This window comes from Oryza sativa, chromosome 9 (genome assembly GCF_034140825.1).
Source record: "Oryza sativa Japonica Group chromosome 9, ASM3414082v1".
NCBI classification, from domain to species: Eukaryota; Viridiplantae; Streptophyta; class Magnoliopsida; order Poales; family Poaceae; genus Oryza; species Oryza sativa.
In genome coordinates this window covers 23,194,251-23,214,366 of record NC_089043.1, presented here as the reverse complement: position 1 = coordinate 23,214,366, position 20,116 = coordinate 23,194,251, and the positions used below count along the sequence as shown (strand labels likewise).

Here is a 20,116-nt window from a genome sequence, read left to right as displayed (position 1 = left end):
ATATATATATATATATATATCATGAACAAATTGTCTAAGCAAATATTGATGTAGAGAGTTTTATTAAAAAAATAGTTTGAGAACAGTGGTACGCATATTTTCATTTACATAGCCTGGAAAGAACTGGTTCTAAGCAAACTAAGACTAGAGTAGTACTAGTACTTGTTTAGAGATGCTGTCATCTTATCAAGGGCGACTTGGATGTACTTGTAGCCTCATTAATTCTTAATCCATAACAATCTTGGTCCTACCCTGTACTACAAAAGAGGCTGGATCTGGCTTAACTAAATAGTATATTGATCATAATGAGTTGATGACACTGCAATCAAGTAATCAACTACTCCTGCCCTGCTGCCATCTCCCTCGGTGCGATTAATCAAACTCTTCTCCCCATTTGATTCCATCTGAAGGAATCAAAGGAAAATGCCATCCTTTTCACCCAACTCACAAGATCTTGTGAACCATGTGGCTCCACATGTGTCTCCAATGCTAAATGTTCTATCCCTCTCTCTCTCTTAATCTCTCTATAACCAATCTTCTCTCCTACTTTGTGCTAAGCTTGTGTTTTACTGTTCCATTATCCATGCAGAAATGAGAGGCAGGAAAAAGGTGAGCAAGGAAAAAAGAAAGGCAGGCAGTGTGGCTCCCTCTGCTTTTGTTGGTGAGCCAACAAGAGACAAAAACATGGCCACACTTTGGAGAGTTTGGGAGGGTGGTCTCTCACGGCATAAAGTCCTAAAAAAGGAGGGAATAGGAGGTGATACGGTTGGGTTTGACACCGGCTGGGCAGCCAAGAAGCAGCCACTAGTCCTCCCAGACCTGGCCAGGAGGGTCTTCATCAAGAGGTTGACCCTGCCACTTGGATGATGACACAATCAGTTCCAACATTTCGTTCATAGTTGATTATAAACTAAAATGCTTATTAGACATATAAATTAATTATAGGTAAAACTTTTATATATGTGGGTTCTTCACGATCTAAAAGCAAACGCTGAAAAAAATTATGATAACAAAATATAAAAAGACAACTTAAAATATAAATTTTGATTGGGACGGATAAGTAAAAACAAACATTAGGGATAGATAATAATAGGACATAATGCTACACTAGTATTTCTTATGCAGTTTTATACAGAGTTAGATTTTAAAAGTAGAAATAGATTTGATGCGTAACCCTTACTCTCTTTATATACACAATTTATTTTCTATACAACATTATTGATCAACCTACATCATTACTAGATTTACCACGGCCAACGTGTGTATGTCTCTCTGATTTTTGTCAAGTAACATATGATGTTTTTATGCTTCTATAGTGAAAATGGGGGCTCTTTTTAGCGTGCTCTCTCTCTCTCTCTCTCTCTCCATAGTACATCATATATTGTGACTTGATTCCTGTTCTCTTTTTTTTTAAGTCGGTGATTATTCCCATCCGTCTTGGCATATAAAACCTGGCGTGTTAACACACTCCCATGTAGCAAGTGTCAGCAGCATGTGTTTTTGAGATATGTCAAATATGAATGGAATAGGTTCAATTTGGCATGCAAGATAAGGTAATATGCATGTTTGAAGTCGGTATATGTTCATCCTATATTATACAGCCTGTTTTGGAAAAAGTTGCCATGTTTATTTTTAGTTCGCTGTAGATCGTATACTTTTTTACTCTGTTTCCACTTTCTTGAAGGATTTTTTTTTAGATGCACTTTCTTGTAGCAGTTAGAAAGCTTCATGTAAATTTTACATAGGTAGAAATTGTATTCGGATGTTGCCAAGCTAAGATCGAAGACCCTTGTATCATCCATGAACTAACGTTGACATGTTTGTTTGTTCGATAAACCCAATCTTCAAAGGTGCTCATAAGGATATGGAAAGATGTATTCAAGGGTAAGAGCGCTCGCGTATATATGAATGCCCGCACTTGTAATATATTTAGAAAATGTATTATTATGGGCATGTACTAAACAATAATTCTCTTTATGAATCTATTCTCGAGAATAGGCGTATCAAGAATCGTGTGCTCTAATATTGATAAAGTGATGAACCATATCCGAGGATGCTATTCCTCGAGAATCCAACGGCAGTAAAAGGTCCCCCAATGCATGGAGTCATGGAGTGTATGTGCGTTTGTACATAAAATGGCATAATTATCGTGATAAGGATCTCTTGATGGCATAAGGTATCTTTGATCAAACGAGAACGACCTCACCATGGATGAATGGATGAAGGTGTTGCAAGCAAGAAAAATCTTCTGAAGTTATCTGCAAGAACAGTGGATAATACCAATATACCATCTGCAGATTAGTGCCAAAGGATTTGTGAAATGTATGTGTCGCCATGAGCGCTTCATGATCTTCACGAGAACTTGGCCGTTTCTGGAACCTAATGTTCCCATTATTCCTACCGGTGGAAATTCCTCAATAATGCTCACATTTTGTTCGAATATACAGAAGGATCTATGCATTATTATCTGAAGCAGTCTATACCATTTATGTACTAATGTTCTGTGATATATTCCCCTGAGAATAATCTCCTGAATCCTGACAGCAATTGCAAATTTTTATGTCTTAGAAAGGTCCAAAGGAAGGTACTCTCAGCAGCCAATTACCAAAGTGATCGTGGTGCAGGAACACTATTCCTCTCGGTAGCTAAAATCACGTCACATTATTCTTTCATTGGGATAAGCTTCACATTATTGGCACCTTTGGTCAGGGCGTATCACTACAGGAGCATGAAAGGATGAAAAGACAAAGATAACGGAATTATGTGTAAAGGTTGCATGGATATTTATTTTGCAAAAGGAATTCAATTAGTTAGTGTGGTGGTCTCAATATTTTGCTGTCCAAATAATAATATTTTCACAACCCGGTATCAGATTCTAACACCCACCTTAGATAATACTCCCTTCGCTCCATAATGGATGTTCTAGTTTTGTTCTAAGTCAAACTTATCTAATTTTAATTAACTTTATAATAAAACATAACAACATTTTCAGTACTAAATTAGTTTTATTAAATCAACATTTTAATATATATTTTTAAAAGACATATGTTTCGTGTTGGAAATGTTGCTATTTTTTTTCTATAAACTTTGTCATACTTGAAGTTTGACTTTGGACAAACCAAAACATTTTACATTATGGAACAGTGGGAGTATAATCTTTTTTTTTACACTCAAATAACCATTTTTTCTCTCTTAATTACTTGGACGCTAGTGCATGGCTCTTGCACAAATTTAGTTAGGTGAAAGCCCTCTACTTCTTTGGGGGACAGGGAGGACTCCAATCTGATCTCTGATCTGAACTGAATGCCCACATAAACACATGAGAGTTAGACAACCAGCCCAGACCTGAGTAGCAGATGCCAAGTCCAGTTTTTATTGGCCTTTCAATGCACAAGAGGTGGTAGCTGCCCACGTAACTGCAGGGCCCCCGTACTGCATAGATGTGAGGGAAGTGAAGCCGGAGCCGTACGGGGAAACACCGGCCCGGGCAGGCAAGCATGGCGCAAGATTGAGATCGCCAGCCAGCGCTAAGCTTCCCTCCCGGTTGACACAACAGCATGAGGCTATAGGATCTAGCATTCTAGCACCAGTGCAAGCCAACCACCACCACCACCACGACGACGACGACCGCGGCTCAGGTGGGTAGGCCGGTGGCCGGATACCTCACAGCCTTGACCAAAGACGGCGTCGCCTTGTGGCCACCGGCCGGCTCACGCGGCAGAGAGGTTTGCAGGGTAAGCAAACTCAAGCTGCTTGCAGCCAGCCAGGGTGCATACATGCAAGTTTCTTTTTGACATGTACTACAAGGGAGGCTAGTGCAACCAAAATAGAAGAAGAGATGGATTCAGCGGTTGGAACTTGGAACATCGCAGCATTTTAAATTTGTTGAGGGTAGATTCTGGTTACATTTGGACAGCAAGCGTACTGGGAAAAGAAAGGGAAACAAAGGTTGGTTCAAAACTTACTGTTTGGAATCTGAGCTCCAAATGTTACAGCCTTGACCTTGGACCACCCTTTCCTGGTATCTGTAGAGCGTCATAATGGCCAAAACCATGAAAAAGAACTTGAATTGGATCTTCTTTCCCGTACTCCTGACCATATTCTGCAATTGCTATTAAACCACCAGCTTCCTTATCATGCATGTACACAGTAATTGGCATCCTGGCCACATTGGTAACGGCATATTAGAGCTTTTGTTACTTCCCGTTTTCAGAAGGACAATACAACAAGACTACACATATATGAAACTATCCACTATTGCTGTTGAGCTACATTAATAAACTTTGGTCAAAGCCTAACAAAATGGAATATTAATGACTTTTGGGAGTTGTGTTTTGAAAAAAAAAAAGGAAGATCCCCGCAAAAAAAAAAGGAAGATGCTTAACAGTCATAACATGACAAAAAAAAACAAACAAACAAGACAGTATAAGTGGACAAACTTATCCCAGGAATCCTAAAATGGATTAAAAGCAAACCAACTAACCATCAACCCTATATAAATATGACCAAGAGGGCATAAGTATTCTAACAGGTTACTGCACAAATGTATACTGCATTTGAAATGGTGAGAGTAAAATAACTCCAAACATCATGGCTAATTCTCACCGAAGAACATGCGAAGCCATTAACAGTTCTGGTTCACCTCCCCACACATGTGGCTTCCTAATCCGAGAGACATATGCATCGAAGTCCCCCTCAACAAACCTGTGAATTAATGTCATAGCGAAGCATAAGAATGCGTAACTCAACAATATTTAGATGCAGAGTAACTAACAGAATAATGAGGACAGGTAGAACTAACCATTCAGTCTCTGCCCGTCTCTTGATAAATTCATCGGCGACCTAACAGTGACACCATTTAAATAGATCTTTTACATGATAAATTCACCAGAAATGGTTGCGTTGCTTCCAGAGCAACATTTAGTATCTAAGAACAGAATGGATCAACAGTAGTACATCAGCAGAACATTACAAGCATACCATTGCTCTTAAGTCATCAGCCATCTTTCTCTGGAGATCATCATCAGGTCGCTTACCTGACCTAATACATGCACCATGAGCCACAGATCGGAACAAGCACCTTCCATCTCCAGGAATGCCTGAGGGTTACCATGTGAATCAAACACAAGTGAGCAGACGATGCATGCTTTAACCAAATGCATATTGTATAGTAATTAGAAAAACACGCACACTGTCTCACCAGTAACAGAATAATCCGTGCAAACTTTTTTCCCATGAGCATAACTAGTGGACGATTCAGTAGTTTGGGGGCTATCAGTATTATTGTCCACAGGACCCTCAGCATTTGCCTTCGCAGGAACTGCAAAACTTAGGAAAAGTCCAGTGCCTGTAGCTCCAACTTTGTGTCCTATGCTTCTTGAATCCCAGAGAATACTATACAACTTCTGACGTGAGGGCTCATCAAGCTTTAGCTTTAGAATATTATCCCTCGCAGGTTGTCTGCCACACAACTGTTTCCCCGAACTGGCAAAACATGTTCGCAGTGATTTTATGTTCATCTTAGGAGGCAAACCAACTAATCTGATCTTTACATGATAACCGACTGCTTGTGAACGAGAATACTTCCATAATGCCATGCCCTGTGTCAGCCCTCCTTGTAACTGACAAGACTGAGAATACAAGCTATAAGTACAGCGTTGTAAACAGACAGTAGGTGTGTAGATAGCCATCTGCTTCAGGCAGCACCGCGCCACCAAGTATAAGCTGAAAAACATGTTTCGATGACCAAAATTAAGAATTAGTGGAACATGAGATAATTCTTACGAAAATCAAATAAAGCAAGCCACCACCACAATGAAGTAGAAGATCCACCATGACACAACGGACCTATGATAGATATGATTGATGTCAACATTAGTATCAATTGAAGAGGATTAAATTATTTTTCAGCACAAAAAATAGTTTCATCGTTGACATATCCAGGAAATAAATGTGTGGCAGATAGTTATTAGTGAGCATAAAAGACTGAATGTCTCCAACCTCTAGCAATCGACCACTTTCTGCTGAGATTCGACAAAACAATGGGAAGGATGGGCATGCTAAATCATAAGCGCACACTTGCTAGAACAAAAGCAATTTGTCCTCCTTTTCTTTGTCACACTTGCGTAGAGAATCCATATTATCCTCGTGAACTTCTCAGGATGTGCTACAGGGAGAAATTGCCCTCCCAAATCCCGAGCATTCGAGGGCATGGGCAGCAGCGAATCACTAGAAAACTATTCTCATTAAGATTATTTAAGTTCCTGTCTTGGCCGCGAAGCCGAGATTTCGTGCTACCAGGCCATTCCCATGCCCGAATTCACAAGACTACAACCCTAAGCTGGTGGAAAATAATGCATTATATGCACAATTGAATTCAGCAAGTGCCAATGCACCCAAACCATTCCCCTCACCCGGGAGAGCAGATAAATTGGAAGATAGTAGTAACTCAAATTAGTCACAAATTGCAGAGGATAATGAAGTAAAATCCGCACCTTAGCCTTCGGACTGTCCGAAGCGAGCGGAGCCGAGGAGAGACGCCTGCAAGAATGGAGCTGACGAAAGCGGAGGTTATTGGGGACGGGAGCGTGAGCCGAAGAGGAAGGGATAGTGGTGGCGGGAGAGGCTTTAGACCTCCGTTCCCGCGAGGGGATTCGCCGGTGCACGCCGCCGCCGCCGCCGGCGCAGAGTCAGTCACGGCCACTGGCGCGCCGCCGCCGCACGCGAGGAGGAAGACGATGAGACGACGCCTAATCGATATCCACCGCGCATGGTAGATCGGACGGTTCAGGTGGACCCTTCGGATATGGTAGCGATCCTATTCCGAGGAGGCCCACACGGAGGCCCAGCTTTGTTTGGTCTTTGGTGGCCCGAGAAGAGAAGAGGCTCGATTTTGTTCGGCGGGGGAAAAGTCTAATGTGAGTTCTCATATAGGAGTACATTTCAAGTGCAAAACTTGGTATATCTAGTTATCTACCACTTTAATTATTAAAATATTTTAAAATAACCCCCTTGACTGTTTTGAGGATAGTTTTCAGTGATTTGGCATCTAATGGCAGTCTAGTCATAAGATGAACCAAAAATAGATAGAGGATTCAAGTGTAAGTGGTACAAAAGAAAGTAAACAACTGTGGTGCCCACTTGTCATAGCCCACTCTTATTCTTCTCTTTCTTCTTTCTTTTGCAGATAGCAGCAGGAACCCGACAAGCGGTGGAGACGAGGCTGATGAGCCCAGCACTGATGCCATCTCCCTCACTTCCACACCCTTCCTCTCTGCCTCATGGAGGGCCACCGCTTGCCTACCTCCTCTTCGTGTAGCTACCTCTACCTCCTCCGTTTATCATCCCTCTTCTCCATAACGGCAGTGGCGGGGCGGCAAGGTGGGAAGTCAGAGTCGATGTAGGATTCCCCAAGCTCTGCCACCCTTGCTGTTTTGGCCTCACCGGCCACCGCTTGTTGTCCACCCAGAGCTCCACACCCCATCTCCCTCAACACCGATGGTGATGCTTAGGGTATCGATGGGGAGGGGATGAGGTCCTCCAACCTTGCCGCTTCCAGGGCTCCGTCGTCTCTCCGGGTAGGGCTCTTACGAGGATGCGATGGCGACAATAAGGGATCGATAAGGGCGCCGACGATAAATTTTTATACTGCAACATGCTCGCCTGCTCCATCGAGATGGCCTCTTGAATGTACCTTAACGTCATCTACCTCCTTACCGGCATCGAGCGTCTGCTCCGAAAGCACCTCGACATCTGCAAGCATCTCAAGATTACCAACCACCGATCCCGCAAGTTGGGGAAAGAAAAAGGGGAGAAAGAAAGAGAGGATTGTTGATGAGGAGGGCAGAATCTCCAATTTATGAGGATTGTGCTACAGGGAAGCTATTCACTCTTTTATTATAAGCATGTTTTCCCATATTGCTAAATGGTATTTTTTTTTCAAAACCATCTATATCGACATTTTTTAAAAATAAATCAATTTTTCAAGTTTATAATATCACCAATTGTGTTTTCTGTCTCGGTGAGTTGCTACTACAGAAACTCATACCATTCAAAGCACGGATGACTGGTCATTTCACCCACAACTAGGGCTCCATATCAAGCCAGTTCAGCTCGGCTCGTTATCCTACGAGCCAAAAGCCTCGCTCAGTTCGAACCAACATCATTTCAAAGTTACAAATGTTTGCATACAATATAAGTATTAAATCATCACAAATTTAGCAAATGCACCATTAATTTCATACTTTCATATAATCATCTAAAGTCAGTCTAAATATTTAGGCCTATGACCAAGTGGAGTGGTGTGACAATGAGTGGATGGGGGATGAGTTAAGTTGAGATTTACGAGTAGGTTAAACTTTAGTTTTGACTTGTTAACAAACCCAAACAAGCCGAGCTGTGCGAGCTAAAGTGCCATCATCCTTTTTTCCAGCCCTATCCACGACCCATCCAACCTGTGCAACCTTGGCACCGCATTCTCTGATGTTAGAAAAACTATGTTAGAGGGCAGTGGTGTATCAATTCATTGTCCTCCGAGTATGGAATGCTCCAAAAAAAAAAGCCAATGATGCCATCGCTCGCAGTCACTATCATGTTCGCTAGCGTGCGAGCAAGGACAACATTGGATTTTTCTTGGGAGCGTTCCATATTTGAGAAACGGTCGATCGATGGGCTACTGACGTACTCTCTCTGTTTTTTTTAAAAAAGACAACCTCTGTATCCAGATTCGTTGTAATATGTTGTCTTTTTTTAGAATGAAGGGAGTAGTTTTCCCAACTTCAGAGGATCTGGTTCCGTGCAACCTCGTGCCACAACTCTCAAACTTGTACAGGCAACCAAGAACACCTGTGATCTACATTTTGAGATCAGGTAGTATGATTGATCCATGAATCCCATTATCCATCATCCTCGAGTGAGAGTCCAGCACGAAAGCTGCAGCTACCACTCCAGCTTATCCATCTCATCATCCATTCCCCTCGCAACGAACTCCCTGCCTCTCGCTCCGATCGTCCGCGCCACGGCGGCGACACGATGAAACCCCGATCCAACTGACAAAATTCCCAAGCGAATCCTGTGCAGCTCGAGTAGAAGAGAAGAGAGAGTGCTTCTTGGCGAGCGAGTCAACGTCACAATGGCGTCCCCGCTGCTGCTGCTGCTTCCGCTCGCCGTCTCGTCCCTTCTGCTGCCGTTCGCGGCGGCCGCGCGCGTCTTCTCCGTCGCGGACTACGGCGCGGCGGGCGACGGCGCGCGGTACGACACGGGGGCCATCCAGGCGGCCGTCGACGCGTGCGCGGCGGCGGGGGGCGGGCGCGTCCTCCTCCCGGCGCCGGGGGACTACCTGACGGCGACCGTCCACCTCCGCTCGCGGGTGGTGCTCGACGTCGCCCCCGGGGCGCGGCTGCTGGGCGGGACCAGGCAGGCGGACTACCCTCCCGAGTCCCGCCGCTGGTACGTCGTCCTCGCCGAGAACACCACCGGCGCCGGGGTCACCGGCGGCGGCGAGATCAACGGCCAGGGCGGGGCATTCGTGGTCACCCCCAACCCGCAGAAGAACATCATGGTGAGCTGGAACGCCACCGGCGACTGCGAGGGCGACGAGTGCCGCCCGCGGCTCGTCGGATTCATCGACTCCAAGGACGTCACGATCCACGACATCACCCTCAACCAGCCTGCCTACTGGTGGTGAGCATTTCTTGATACCTCAAATCCATTGCTCAATTCGTAGTAGAACAGCCAAAACATGACAACATTTCCCTTGTCATTTCATCCTAAAGATGATAAATCCGGCTAATTTGTACTCCACTGCCCTAGATATCATCTGATTAGCAAAAATTACACAGCATTTGTGTAGTGATGAGGTATTCAGGGAAAGTTAACAGGCTATATGCACTTGCATTCCCTGCAGTCTGCATATTGTCAGGTGTGACAATACAATGATCCACAATGTGTCGATATATGGGGATTTTGACACTCCCAACAACGACGGCATCGACATTGAGGATTCAAACAACACGGCCATCACTCATTGCCACATAGACACCGGAGACGATGCGATATGCCCCAAATCAACCACAGGTCCTGTTTACAACTTGACGGCAACAAACTGCTGGATACGGACTAAATCTTGCGCTATCAAGTTTGGCAGCGCTAGCTTCTTTGACTTCAAGAAGCTGGTATTTGACAACATTACAATAGTTGATTCACATAGAGGACTTGGGATGCAGATTAGAGATGGAGGTACTGACCTGTACTTGCTGTTGTGTGTATTGCCATTCTGTGATATTAGGTAGTACTTACTATTTTCTCTAGCAAGCTATAAGATTTCCGCAGCAATTAAAATATATTAGATTGTTTTCACGGACATTTTTTTAGGAAAACTGAACCTTATGCTGCATTTGTACCCCGTGTTTATATAGAATTTATAAATTGCTTTAGCACCATGAAATTTTTATACAGCAGCGAACCTATCCTGTATGCTGAAATATTTCTATTGTGAATTTTCATCAAGTAAAAACTGCACCATTAAGGTCTTTGGTCTAGAAATGAGATTTGCTTTAAGCCTCTTCTAAACTGGAGTTTTCATTCCTGCAGGAAATGTGAGCGATGTGGTGTTCTCAAACATCAAAATGAGCACCAGGTACTACCATCCTTTATGGTGGGGGAGAGCTGAACCGATCTACATCACCACATGTCCAAGGCACCCAGATTCCAAAGAAGGCACCATTTCAGACATTCAGTTCATCAACATCTCATCGGTATCAGAAAACGGAGTATTCTTGGCTGGATCGAAGCACGGGCTGCTTCGCAACCTGAAGTTCAAGAATGTCGACCTAACCTACAAGAGATGGACAAACTACTCGGGAGGGCTGTATGATTACAGGCCTGGATGCCAAAAGATGGTGAAGCACCGAACCGGTGGTATGATGCTGGAGCACATCTCTGGCCTTGAGATCGACAATGTGAGGATGAGATGGTCAAGAGGAAGCCTCAAAGGCTGGGATGTTGATCCTCTCCTCTTCCAGCCATCGACAGTCGACAAGCTGTCATTCCATGACTGGCAATCGCTGGCTGTCAGTAGGTAATGGAAGAGCAAGCCTACTGAACATCACATTTGTACAAGTATCTGTATCACAATCTGAGTGGTGATTCTTTTCTGAAACGTGTAAATAAAGATCACATGAAAGGCAATGGTCTTACCATGTTGATAATCATCGCTTGAATGGCATAAGGTTCTTACCAGTCAATAAAAATCCTCAAGTCCCAACTCCCTGTAAGCTTCAGCGAATGGGCGAGAATGGCTGCTGAATTGATTTCTGAGTACTGAACTGACTGAATCAGATACAATCAAATTCAATCTCAATTGTCTATAATAAACCTATGCTGTCATTCTGATCTGGATTTCGAATTTTAATGTTCTTGTCTGTTCATATTTCTGTTCCAACTTCTTGTTTGCCTGTTACCTTGCTTACTCCATAAAGCGATGTTGAGTTCAGTGAGTCAGCTGCGCTGTGCATTCTCCATGGTAAGCGCAAACACATCAAGTTTTTTTTGAAAAAAAAACACATCAAGTTCCATGGAGTTTCGTCATTTTAGTTCCAGATCTTGGTCCCGCTGAACTGCAAATTTTCCCAAGAAAATAAAAAATTTCTCCATAGCTGCTGTCAGGATGTCAAAATTTTCAAAAATCCTTCGTTCCAAACAGTTCAAATTTTCTGGAATTAGGAGATAACTACTAATTCCAACCTTGCATACAAAAAAGATCTCATTTTTTCGCTTATACTTATGCTTATGCGAACTGCTTATTATAGCAATTTAAAAATAATTTGTTAGTAAATTTTATGTACGTGTTCTTCATAAGAAAATGTTGTAAAATAAACTACGATGAAAAAAAACCACAAAATCAACTCTAAAATAAAGTTCTAAAAATTAAAATTTACTTCCTCCGTTTCACAATGTAAGACTTTCTAGCATTATCCAAATTAATATGGATGTTAATAAATCTAGGCATATATACAAAATATATACTCTCTCATTCCCTAAATGTTTGACACCGTTGACTTTTTTTTAAACATGTTTGACCATTCATCTTATTCAAAAATGTTTATGAAATGTGTAAAACTATATGTATACATAAAAGTATATTTAACGATAAATCAAATGATAGGAAAAGAATTAATAATTACTTAATTTTTTTTGAATAAGACGAATGGTTAAACATTTTTAAAGAAGTCAACGGCGTCAAATATTTTAGGATGGAGGGAGTACATTAATCAATGAATCAATCTAGATAAGACCAAAAAAGTCTTATAATATGGAACGGAGGGAGTAGCTTATAAGCGTAAACCCAAGCGAAACATTGGGAGCTTCAAAATCGAGAAGAAGAGTCCAAACCTCCAAATCCGGCCCATAATGATTATTAACCCGACCTTTTCAGCCCGGCCCAATGTACTTGACCAAAGCCCAGCCCATTTTGCAACTCCTCACCTCTGCATTGTCTCCGCGTAGCTGAGCAACTCTTCCCCTTTCTCCCCCAAATCGGCGGCGACCTCTCTCCGATCTCCACCACCACCACCACCACGCGGGCGCGCGCACCAACCGGGGGGGCTTCGATGCGGGCGATCTCGTCGGCAGCGGGGGGGATGCTGCGGGCGCGGCTGCGCGGCGGGGCGCGCGTCCGCGGCGGCGGCGGGCACGGGGAGGGGGGCGGGCGGTGGACGACCCCGGGGCACGAGGAGCAGCCCAAGGGCTACCTATTCAACCGGCCGCCGCCGCCGGCGGGGGAGTCGCGGAAGTGGGAGGACTGGGAGTTGCCCTGCTACGTCACCTCGTTCCTCACCGTCGTCATCCTCGGCGTCGGGCTCAACGCCAAGCCCGACCTCACCCTCGAGACCTGGGCGCACCAGAAGGCGCTCGAGCGCCTCCAGCAGCAGGAGCTGGCCTCCGGGGAGGCCCAGGCCGAGTGATCTGCGCGCCTCAGGTCACCTCGAACCCTAGAATACTGCATCTGTTTTACTCCCAATAAGATGTTTGAGATGTGCGGGATGAACACTGTGCTCTTGTTTCTGTTTTTGTTCTGTTTCCTCGTGGAATTTGTCCAATGATGGCGAATGCCCTGAACATTTTGAAATGCTTTGTAATTCTATTATTTTCTCTTCCTTTAGTTGTGCTGCTCTGAGAGTTTTCGTGAATTTCACCCGTTCCCAACTAACTCAGTTGCAGATCGCATGTTGGGGTTAGGTTGAGCAAATAGTTGAACGTTGCTTAAGCATTATCTTATTCTTGATGAATGCTGAATCCAAACTCTAAACACGAATAACTATCCCTCTTACCAAATATGTTGAGCATCATCGTGATGAATGCTGAAGCCAAACCCTAAACACGAATAGCTACTCCTCTTGCCAAATATGATGACTGTTACCTTGTTGCTAAACTGATCATGGCGCGGTTAAGCTATCTGAAAATAACTTAGAAATATGCCACAATGAATGATTTCGTACTGTAGCACCGGTGGCTGTTATTTGTTTATCTCCTGTTTATGGTGCTTAAATTTCTCTCAAGTTCATTTGATGCCAAGTTGCCAACTAATCTATCAATTTATTGAACATATCCGTTTGCATACTATCACTTCACATGAAACATGTGTATATCAACGACATGCACTATAATATCATTAGTTTTTAAAGGACACACTTTCACCATCGCCTGGTGAACCATGAAAGCATATCACATATTAAGGTCAGATAGCATGATATCGAGGGTCCTTAGCTACTACCATAGACCATGACCATAGTGCTTTGTTTTTGTTTTCCATTTTCTTGGCATCTTGCTAAACACAACAATTGTAAACACGCATACAGAGAAATATAAGGGTTCCTTTGAGTAGGAAGATTTACATTGTCAATACTTCATTTGCCTAAAACTAACAATGAGGTTAGGGAAGACAAGAAAATATTTTTTTTTTCAATTTTGAATATTTTAGCTGATCAGATTTGTTATCATGATGAATAATGCCCATGAAAATAAGGTCCGCTATCCCAGCAAGGCTTCTGCTGTTTGAATGTTTTTCATGTATACATAACCAATATGGAGCTGACGATTCTTCAATGTCAAGTTCCAACCTTGTTCTTGCATGTTGTACGAGTTGTAGAGTTCTTCTAAAAATTATCACATTCACTTTTTTTTGGGGAAATAATTTTAAACCCTGATTTCTCTCCTATTGCCCATAGGAGCAATTCCATTTAACTGTTTTAACTGATCTCTGGGTTACGAGGTTTGATTGACTTTGTAGAAGCTTCAATCTTTTATGCAGCAAATTGGGAAAATAATCAGTTGTGCTCTGTACTCTATAAGGAATTAGTTGCCTGCCTCCTGCCATGTGTAATATGTTTGGCTAGTAATTTTACTTTACGAGCAAATAAGTGGAGGGGAAAACACTGCCTTGGTGAAAGTTTCATAGAAATCTGTTTAGGCCCAGAATCTGGCATTAATTTGTTCCTTCCTACAATGGAGCATCCTGCAATTTATGCTTTATATTTGAACAACCTTGTATCTTTTTAAGGGTACGTACTTCACTTAATGTTTTAGTGTCTTGGCCTGTGTAGACTGTAGACACTAAACACCATCCCACCACTGCAACTCTGTTACATATTTCTTCTTTACAAAATGCAACCTGTGTTTTTCACATATGCCATCTATTGTTACTACTGTAAGCAAAAATATTGTCAAACTGTGTTGGCATTCTAACTTTTAGCAGACCATGGAATGCTAGATGAATTTGAGGTGAACTGAAAGTTCTGAGGTCTAATTAAGCAGACGAGTGAGTTATAAATATGCCACTGAAATATGAAACTGGATTGCTAGTCTGATATAATGCGCATGAGGAAGATGCATATCCACATATAGTATCTATTTTCTTCTTACATCAAAGCTAGTAACATAGAGAATCACACCGTAAGGACTATTTCTTGTTTCCTGGTGATTTCTTATGCTTTGAGCAGCCATCCTAGGCTCCTAGCCAGTCTCAGTACTGTAAGACTGTTAGTTACTGCTCAAAGTGGAATGTAGGTATTTGGAATTTGGGATCTACAAAACGATGATGTTGTCTTTTCATGCTTTACCATTTGTCTTGCACTTTAGACCTGGATCGACAACTTATTCATCCTTTATGTCAATGTAGATTTATTCGCTTGCTTTGTTCAGGACGCATCTTTATGAGACCTCTTTCATGAATTATTTGTACATACTCATAGCCTTCATATGAGTACAGATGCTAACTTTTGCGTAGATCCAAAGCTATATATGTCTTTCATGAACTTTTGAACAGTTCTGCCAATCCTTTTACTGGATTCCTTTCGTCTTTTGTTATCTCTGCCCTGCATTTTATTATTTTTCTCCTTGCCTTTTTGCGCGACACTAGCACATTTCTTCTGTTTCTCAAATTTCCCTGTAGTTTAGATCTGCTGTGTCTGTGTGACCTCCATGCAGATGGTCCATAATTTGCAAGCACGGTATTTTTAACTCAGAACTTCAATTTCCGCTGAATTTTCTTATAAAGCCCCATTTGTAGTAATCTCCCTTGCCATGAAATTCCTACAGAATTTCTGTTGATTCAGATGGAGTAGTCTTCTGTGTGGTTCAATTACCATAGCTTGATTATTGTCATGTCCTAGAACTTTTTGGTGTGGTCCATTATGTTTAATGTGCAGATGCGGAATAGGGAATAGCTGGCAAAGCTGTTAATGACTTAATGCTAACCAACCACTGTCCACCGTCCATTATCTATGATGACAATTCTTTTCTGTATACTACTCGTACTTGTCTCTCCTTTTCTTCTAGCAAGATTTCACCTTAAGCAGCTGGAGTATACTACTATAGAGAGATAAATGTTTGGAACTCCCTACTACTTTTAAGTCTTCACTGGAGACAAAATGCATTATATAAAAATTTAGGGCTGGCTTTTGCACTCCAAATGGTATGTATGATATGGTCACTCACTCACTCCTATTAGGAATTGGTTTCATATTCCATTGAAATTCACTCCATCCATAAAAGACTTGTGGTGGGTTCCTGTATGCTGGGGGCATTTAAGGCCTAGTTTGTTTGGTTTGAATATAGATGAATGGGTGATAGATTTTCTAATTTTGTGATGATGTTCGATAAAAAATCAATCTAGATGAGATGTGACGTTTCCTAGTACAATGAATATGGATAGGAACATGTCCAAATTCAATATACTACTTCCTCCGTTTCACAATGTAAGTCATTTCTAGCATTTTCTATATTCATATATATGTTAATGAATCTAGATAGATATTCATTAACATCAATATGAATATGGAAAATGCTAGAATGACTTACATTGTGAAACGAAGGGAGTAGAAAACATCACATCTTATTCTAAATTGATTTTTTATGGGACGGAGGGGATACAAGCGAATGGATTACCATTATTACAAAGTTGGAGTTGTTTCAAAATAATATTTTAAGAAACTTATATATAGAATTCTTTATATATATATATATATATATATATATATATATATATATATATATATATATATATGGTTTTCTTTTCTCCTGAAAATGAAGATGAAGATTAAGTTTTTTACGCAAAACTAGGTGGTATTAACGTATGATTGATTGAGTTTTAATTATTACAAATTTTAAAAATAGATTAATATGATATTTTAGAGCAACTTTCATATAGAAAGTTTTCTCACAAAACATACTGTTTAACAGTTTGAAAAGCGTGCCACGAAAATCTTAATTTTCATCCAACTCTTGTTGAAGAAAAGAACATGACTATATATATCGGTTAGGAGCTTGGGAAGCATATGCCATGGTAATTTGTTACAAGAGAACTCAACTGGCCTAGGTAAAACCGTGCCACAAACAGTGTCGGTAGAGCATGAAATGCCCTCGCGGTGAGCCGGTGAGTAGTCGCAACGTCTGCATCGCTGCATGTCATCTTATCTTTCTCTGCCTCCGGCCATTCTTTTGGCCTAAAATTTCTTTGTTTGGCAGCTGTAATGGGCGAAGCAATGCTTTTAATCCGATAAAGCTGTAATGCGAGACAAATCTTCCTTTAGCATCATAGTTCTTTGTCTCCAAGAACATTCCATTTCCACCGTCCAAGTGTCATGTAACGTCATCACATCACCCTCATACTGTCATACAGAAAAACTTATATAATCACATTATTTTTACTGACATGTGGGGCCGGCTCCAAAAGGTCCCGCACAATGGCAGCTGGACTATAGTGAAGTCCTTTCCGCTTAATTATGCCTTGGCCTCTTGTGTGAGCAGCTAACCATGCAAGCGAAGCGTCCCTGTACTAGAAGCCATACGGCGGCGCTCCGTACGTAGATCCATCTGCTCTTTGGTCACACTGGGATGTACTAATGCTGTCAATCATTTCGTGCTAATTTCCAAAAAAAAACTATTCATATACTGGTAAGGCATACGGGTATCAGTAGTACATCTCTTGAACATGAGCTTCATTGTTGTCTTGACTCTGAATATTTGACGGCGGGATAACTACGTGCATGGATTTGTTTTAGGGTGTTTTTTTAATAGCCGAATAATTCGTGATAATTATTCGAGGGTAAAAAATAATTGATTAAACATAATTGAAACTAATTTCGTAAGAAATTCATATATACTAACAAAGTTTTCTGTGAAAATATTACTATTTAGAAGTTCGGGAAGCGTGCCGTTAAATAGAATGGTTTCATTCCTTATAAAAGAACATCACCTTAGTGGGATTGAATCGGATGTAATTTACTCTGAAAAGTTTCATGGGCATTATTTTGTTGTTTGTGTGAATTTCACACAAACTCTACCACTCCATGGTGACATCGACAACAAATAACAATAGATCTATTTTTGCGGGGTTGTCGGTGAGGTCAAGGGGGCGTCGGGGGTGATCTCGCCGCGCCTCTTCGACGCCGTCCTCCGCCCACTGCGGCGTCGCCTCCGTGCGCACGCTCCCCGTCGCTGCCGGCGCCGGGGCCGCTCCCCTCCTCCCTCGTGCTCCTCGCCAAGGTCTCCATCGCCTACTTCTCGTGAGCCACGGGTGCCGCTGTCCTTGCCCGCTGCTCCTGCCGCCTCCTTGCCGGTGAGCGTAGATGGATCCTCCGCTGCCACCGTAGAAGCAGAAGAAGCTGGCGGTCCCGGTGCCTCGACTGCCGCAACGCCGACGACAACCTGCTCTGGAACCTCTACCTCCTCTCCATCCTGATACCTGGTACCCTGGTATCAACTGATACCTGTTACCCTGGGTATCGAGCTGATACTAGGTATCAAGCCTTGGTACCTGGGTATCAGGCCTTGCTACCTGGGTATCGACTGATACCTGGTACCCTGGGTATCGAGCTGATACCTAGGCATGGTATACCATATGCATGGTATCAGGTACCAGATGCCTAGTACCTAGGTACCATCCATGGGTACCATGTGCATGGTATCAGATACCAGATACCTATAGTTATCAAGTACAACCTGGTACCTGATACCTATTGTACCTAGTACCACAGGTACCAGGTCAAAGGTGTGGGAATGGGGAGCACGTCGTGTCGCCGTCGCCGCCTGGCTGACCGGTGGCCACACGTTCGTTGCCTCCTCTTCTATTCTCCCTTCCTTAGTTCCTCTCCTCAACGTTTCTCTTCTCCTTCTGTTGTTGTTGCTGTCGGTGGGGGCAAAGAGGAGGATTTAGCGGGGGAGTTGTCTGCTGCTCCCGCTGCTCTGGGGCGCCGACGCCGACGAGGAGGTGTGTGCTTCTCCAGCTGCAAAGGCAACACAACACCGGCAAGGGAAGCGTGCGATACCATGAGGAGCCGGCTAGGTATCATGCCTCTTCACGTTGACAACAGGGACGCAGGACGCTATATTTTTATTTTGTCGTGTGTTTTAATTATCCCGTGACATCACTTTTCCACGGTATCCCGTGGGCTAGCTGCCCTCAAAATGAAAGGCACAATGAGACAAAGACAAATAAAAAAAAGGTTCACGATTATACCATAATTAAACAGAGACCACAAATATAGATCAGAGGGACCGCATAAAACAAAGAGGAGACCTACTGAATTTATTCTAGCGCATGATAGTGTTTTTAAGCAAGGAATTCAGTTGATATTTTTTGTTTAGTAAGATAAAGAAATAAATATTCCGACCACTAGATCTACATTCTACGGTGTATTATGACCATTTTAGTAGCAATAACACTGCCAGGTGGTTAGTGGTTAACCTGGGCTTTCTGCCGATTTTTTTTTCAAGTAGTCCTGATTTTCACATTTTGTTTGTACTGTTTGACCACTCGTCTTATTCAAAAAACTTGTGCAAATATATAAAAAAGGAAAAGTTGTGCCTAAAGTGTTTTGGATAATAAAGTAAGTAAAAAAAATAATTCCAAATTTTTTTTTGAATAAGACGAATTTTCAAACAGCGTAAATAAAATGTTAAAATCTCTTATATTAGAGGACGGAGGGAGTATAGACGTGTTAATTTGGAGTGTTCAGGGGCGTACAATGTGGAGCCCAGTGAGCAGCGATTGCTGCGACGGTGAGCTGGAGTGGTCACGTTGCCGCCGGCGGCCAGCCGGCCGGCCACCGTGTGTCCTGTTTGGTTCTCGCCGTTGCACGGCTATCACACCGGCGGCGCATGACAAGTGAGAACCGCGTGTAGTTTTGTTTAATCACCGGCTAAAGAGAGCCGCCTAATCCGATTCTGTGACGCTGGTGGTGACCTACTAGGCTACCACCACCGACAGCCTCTGCCTGGAATGACCAGGGTCGGGGATTCCCAGAGACCACTGACCAGTACGTTCACCTCATGATCCAAGTGAATAATTTCGAATTCTTCGTTTCCTACTCCCTCCGTCCATTTTAATGCAATTATAAGTTTTTTATTCAACTTTAATTATTCATCTTATTTTAAAAAAATTATAATTAGTATTTTTTTATTAGATGATAAAACATAAACAATACTTTACTTTACATATGACTTATACTTTTAAATTTTTTAAAATAATTTTTAAATAAGTTGAACGATTAAAGTTGGACACGAAAACTATATCTATATTTAAAATGGGATGGAGGGAATATCTTTTCCATTATCACTG

At 42.4% G+C, this 20,116-nt stretch overlaps 3 protein-coding genes across 11 annotated transcripts; 2 read left to right on the top strand and 1 right to left on the bottom strand.

The window, feature by feature from the left end:
• Positions 1 to 49: 49 nt before the first annotated feature.
• On the bottom strand, positions 50 to 6,774 carry LOC4347429 (OVARIAN TUMOR DOMAIN-containing deubiquitinating enzyme 4). 9 transcript variants are annotated; one of them, XM_066304202.1, is made up of 8 exons: positions 6,634 to 6,774; positions 6,495 to 6,554; positions 5,201 to 5,724; positions 4,981 to 5,099; positions 4,802 to 4,842; positions 4,606 to 4,704; positions 3,966 to 4,161; positions 50 to 858 (listed from the first exon to the last, which is right to left on the bottom strand). In XM_066304202.1, the coding sequence occupies exons 3-7, from the start codon at positions 5,688 to 5,690 to the stop codon at positions 3,990 to 3,992; spliced, it is 921 nt and encodes a 306-aa protein (XP_066160299.1). In that variant the 5' UTR covers positions 5,691 to 5,724; positions 6,495 to 6,554; positions 6,634 to 6,774; the 3' UTR covers positions 50 to 858; positions 3,966 to 3,989. The 9 variants fall into 9 exon arrangements, with proteins under 9 accessions (XP_066160299.1, XP_015651488.1, XP_015651490.1 ...); XM_066304203.1 differs by lacking the exon at positions 50 to 858 and adding an exon at positions 2,002 to 2,718; XM_015796002.3 differs by having other exon boundaries at positions 6,495 to 6,774.
• Positions 6,775 to 8,884: 2,110 nt separating this feature from the next.
• LOC4347428 (probable polygalacturonase) lies at positions 8,885 to 11,393 on the top strand. Its single transcript, XM_015795938.3, has 3 exons — positions 8,885 to 9,681; positions 9,905 to 10,236; positions 10,591 to 11,393. Exons 1-3 carry the CDS (start codon positions 9,131 to 9,133, stop codon positions 11,079 to 11,081), a joined length of 1,374 nt encoding a protein of 457 aa, XP_015651424.1. The 5' UTR covers positions 8,885 to 9,130; the 3' UTR covers positions 11,082 to 11,393.
• Positions 11,394 to 12,531: 1,138 nt separating this feature from the next.
• LOC4347427 (uncharacterized) lies at positions 12,532 to 13,159 on the top strand. Its single transcript, XM_015755205.3, has one exon. It carries the CDS (start codon positions 12,609 to 12,611, stop codon positions 12,960 to 12,962), a length of 354 nt encoding a protein of 117 aa, XP_015610691.1. The 5' UTR covers positions 12,532 to 12,608; the 3' UTR covers positions 12,963 to 13,159.
• Positions 13,160 to 20,116: the final 6,957 nt, after the last annotated feature.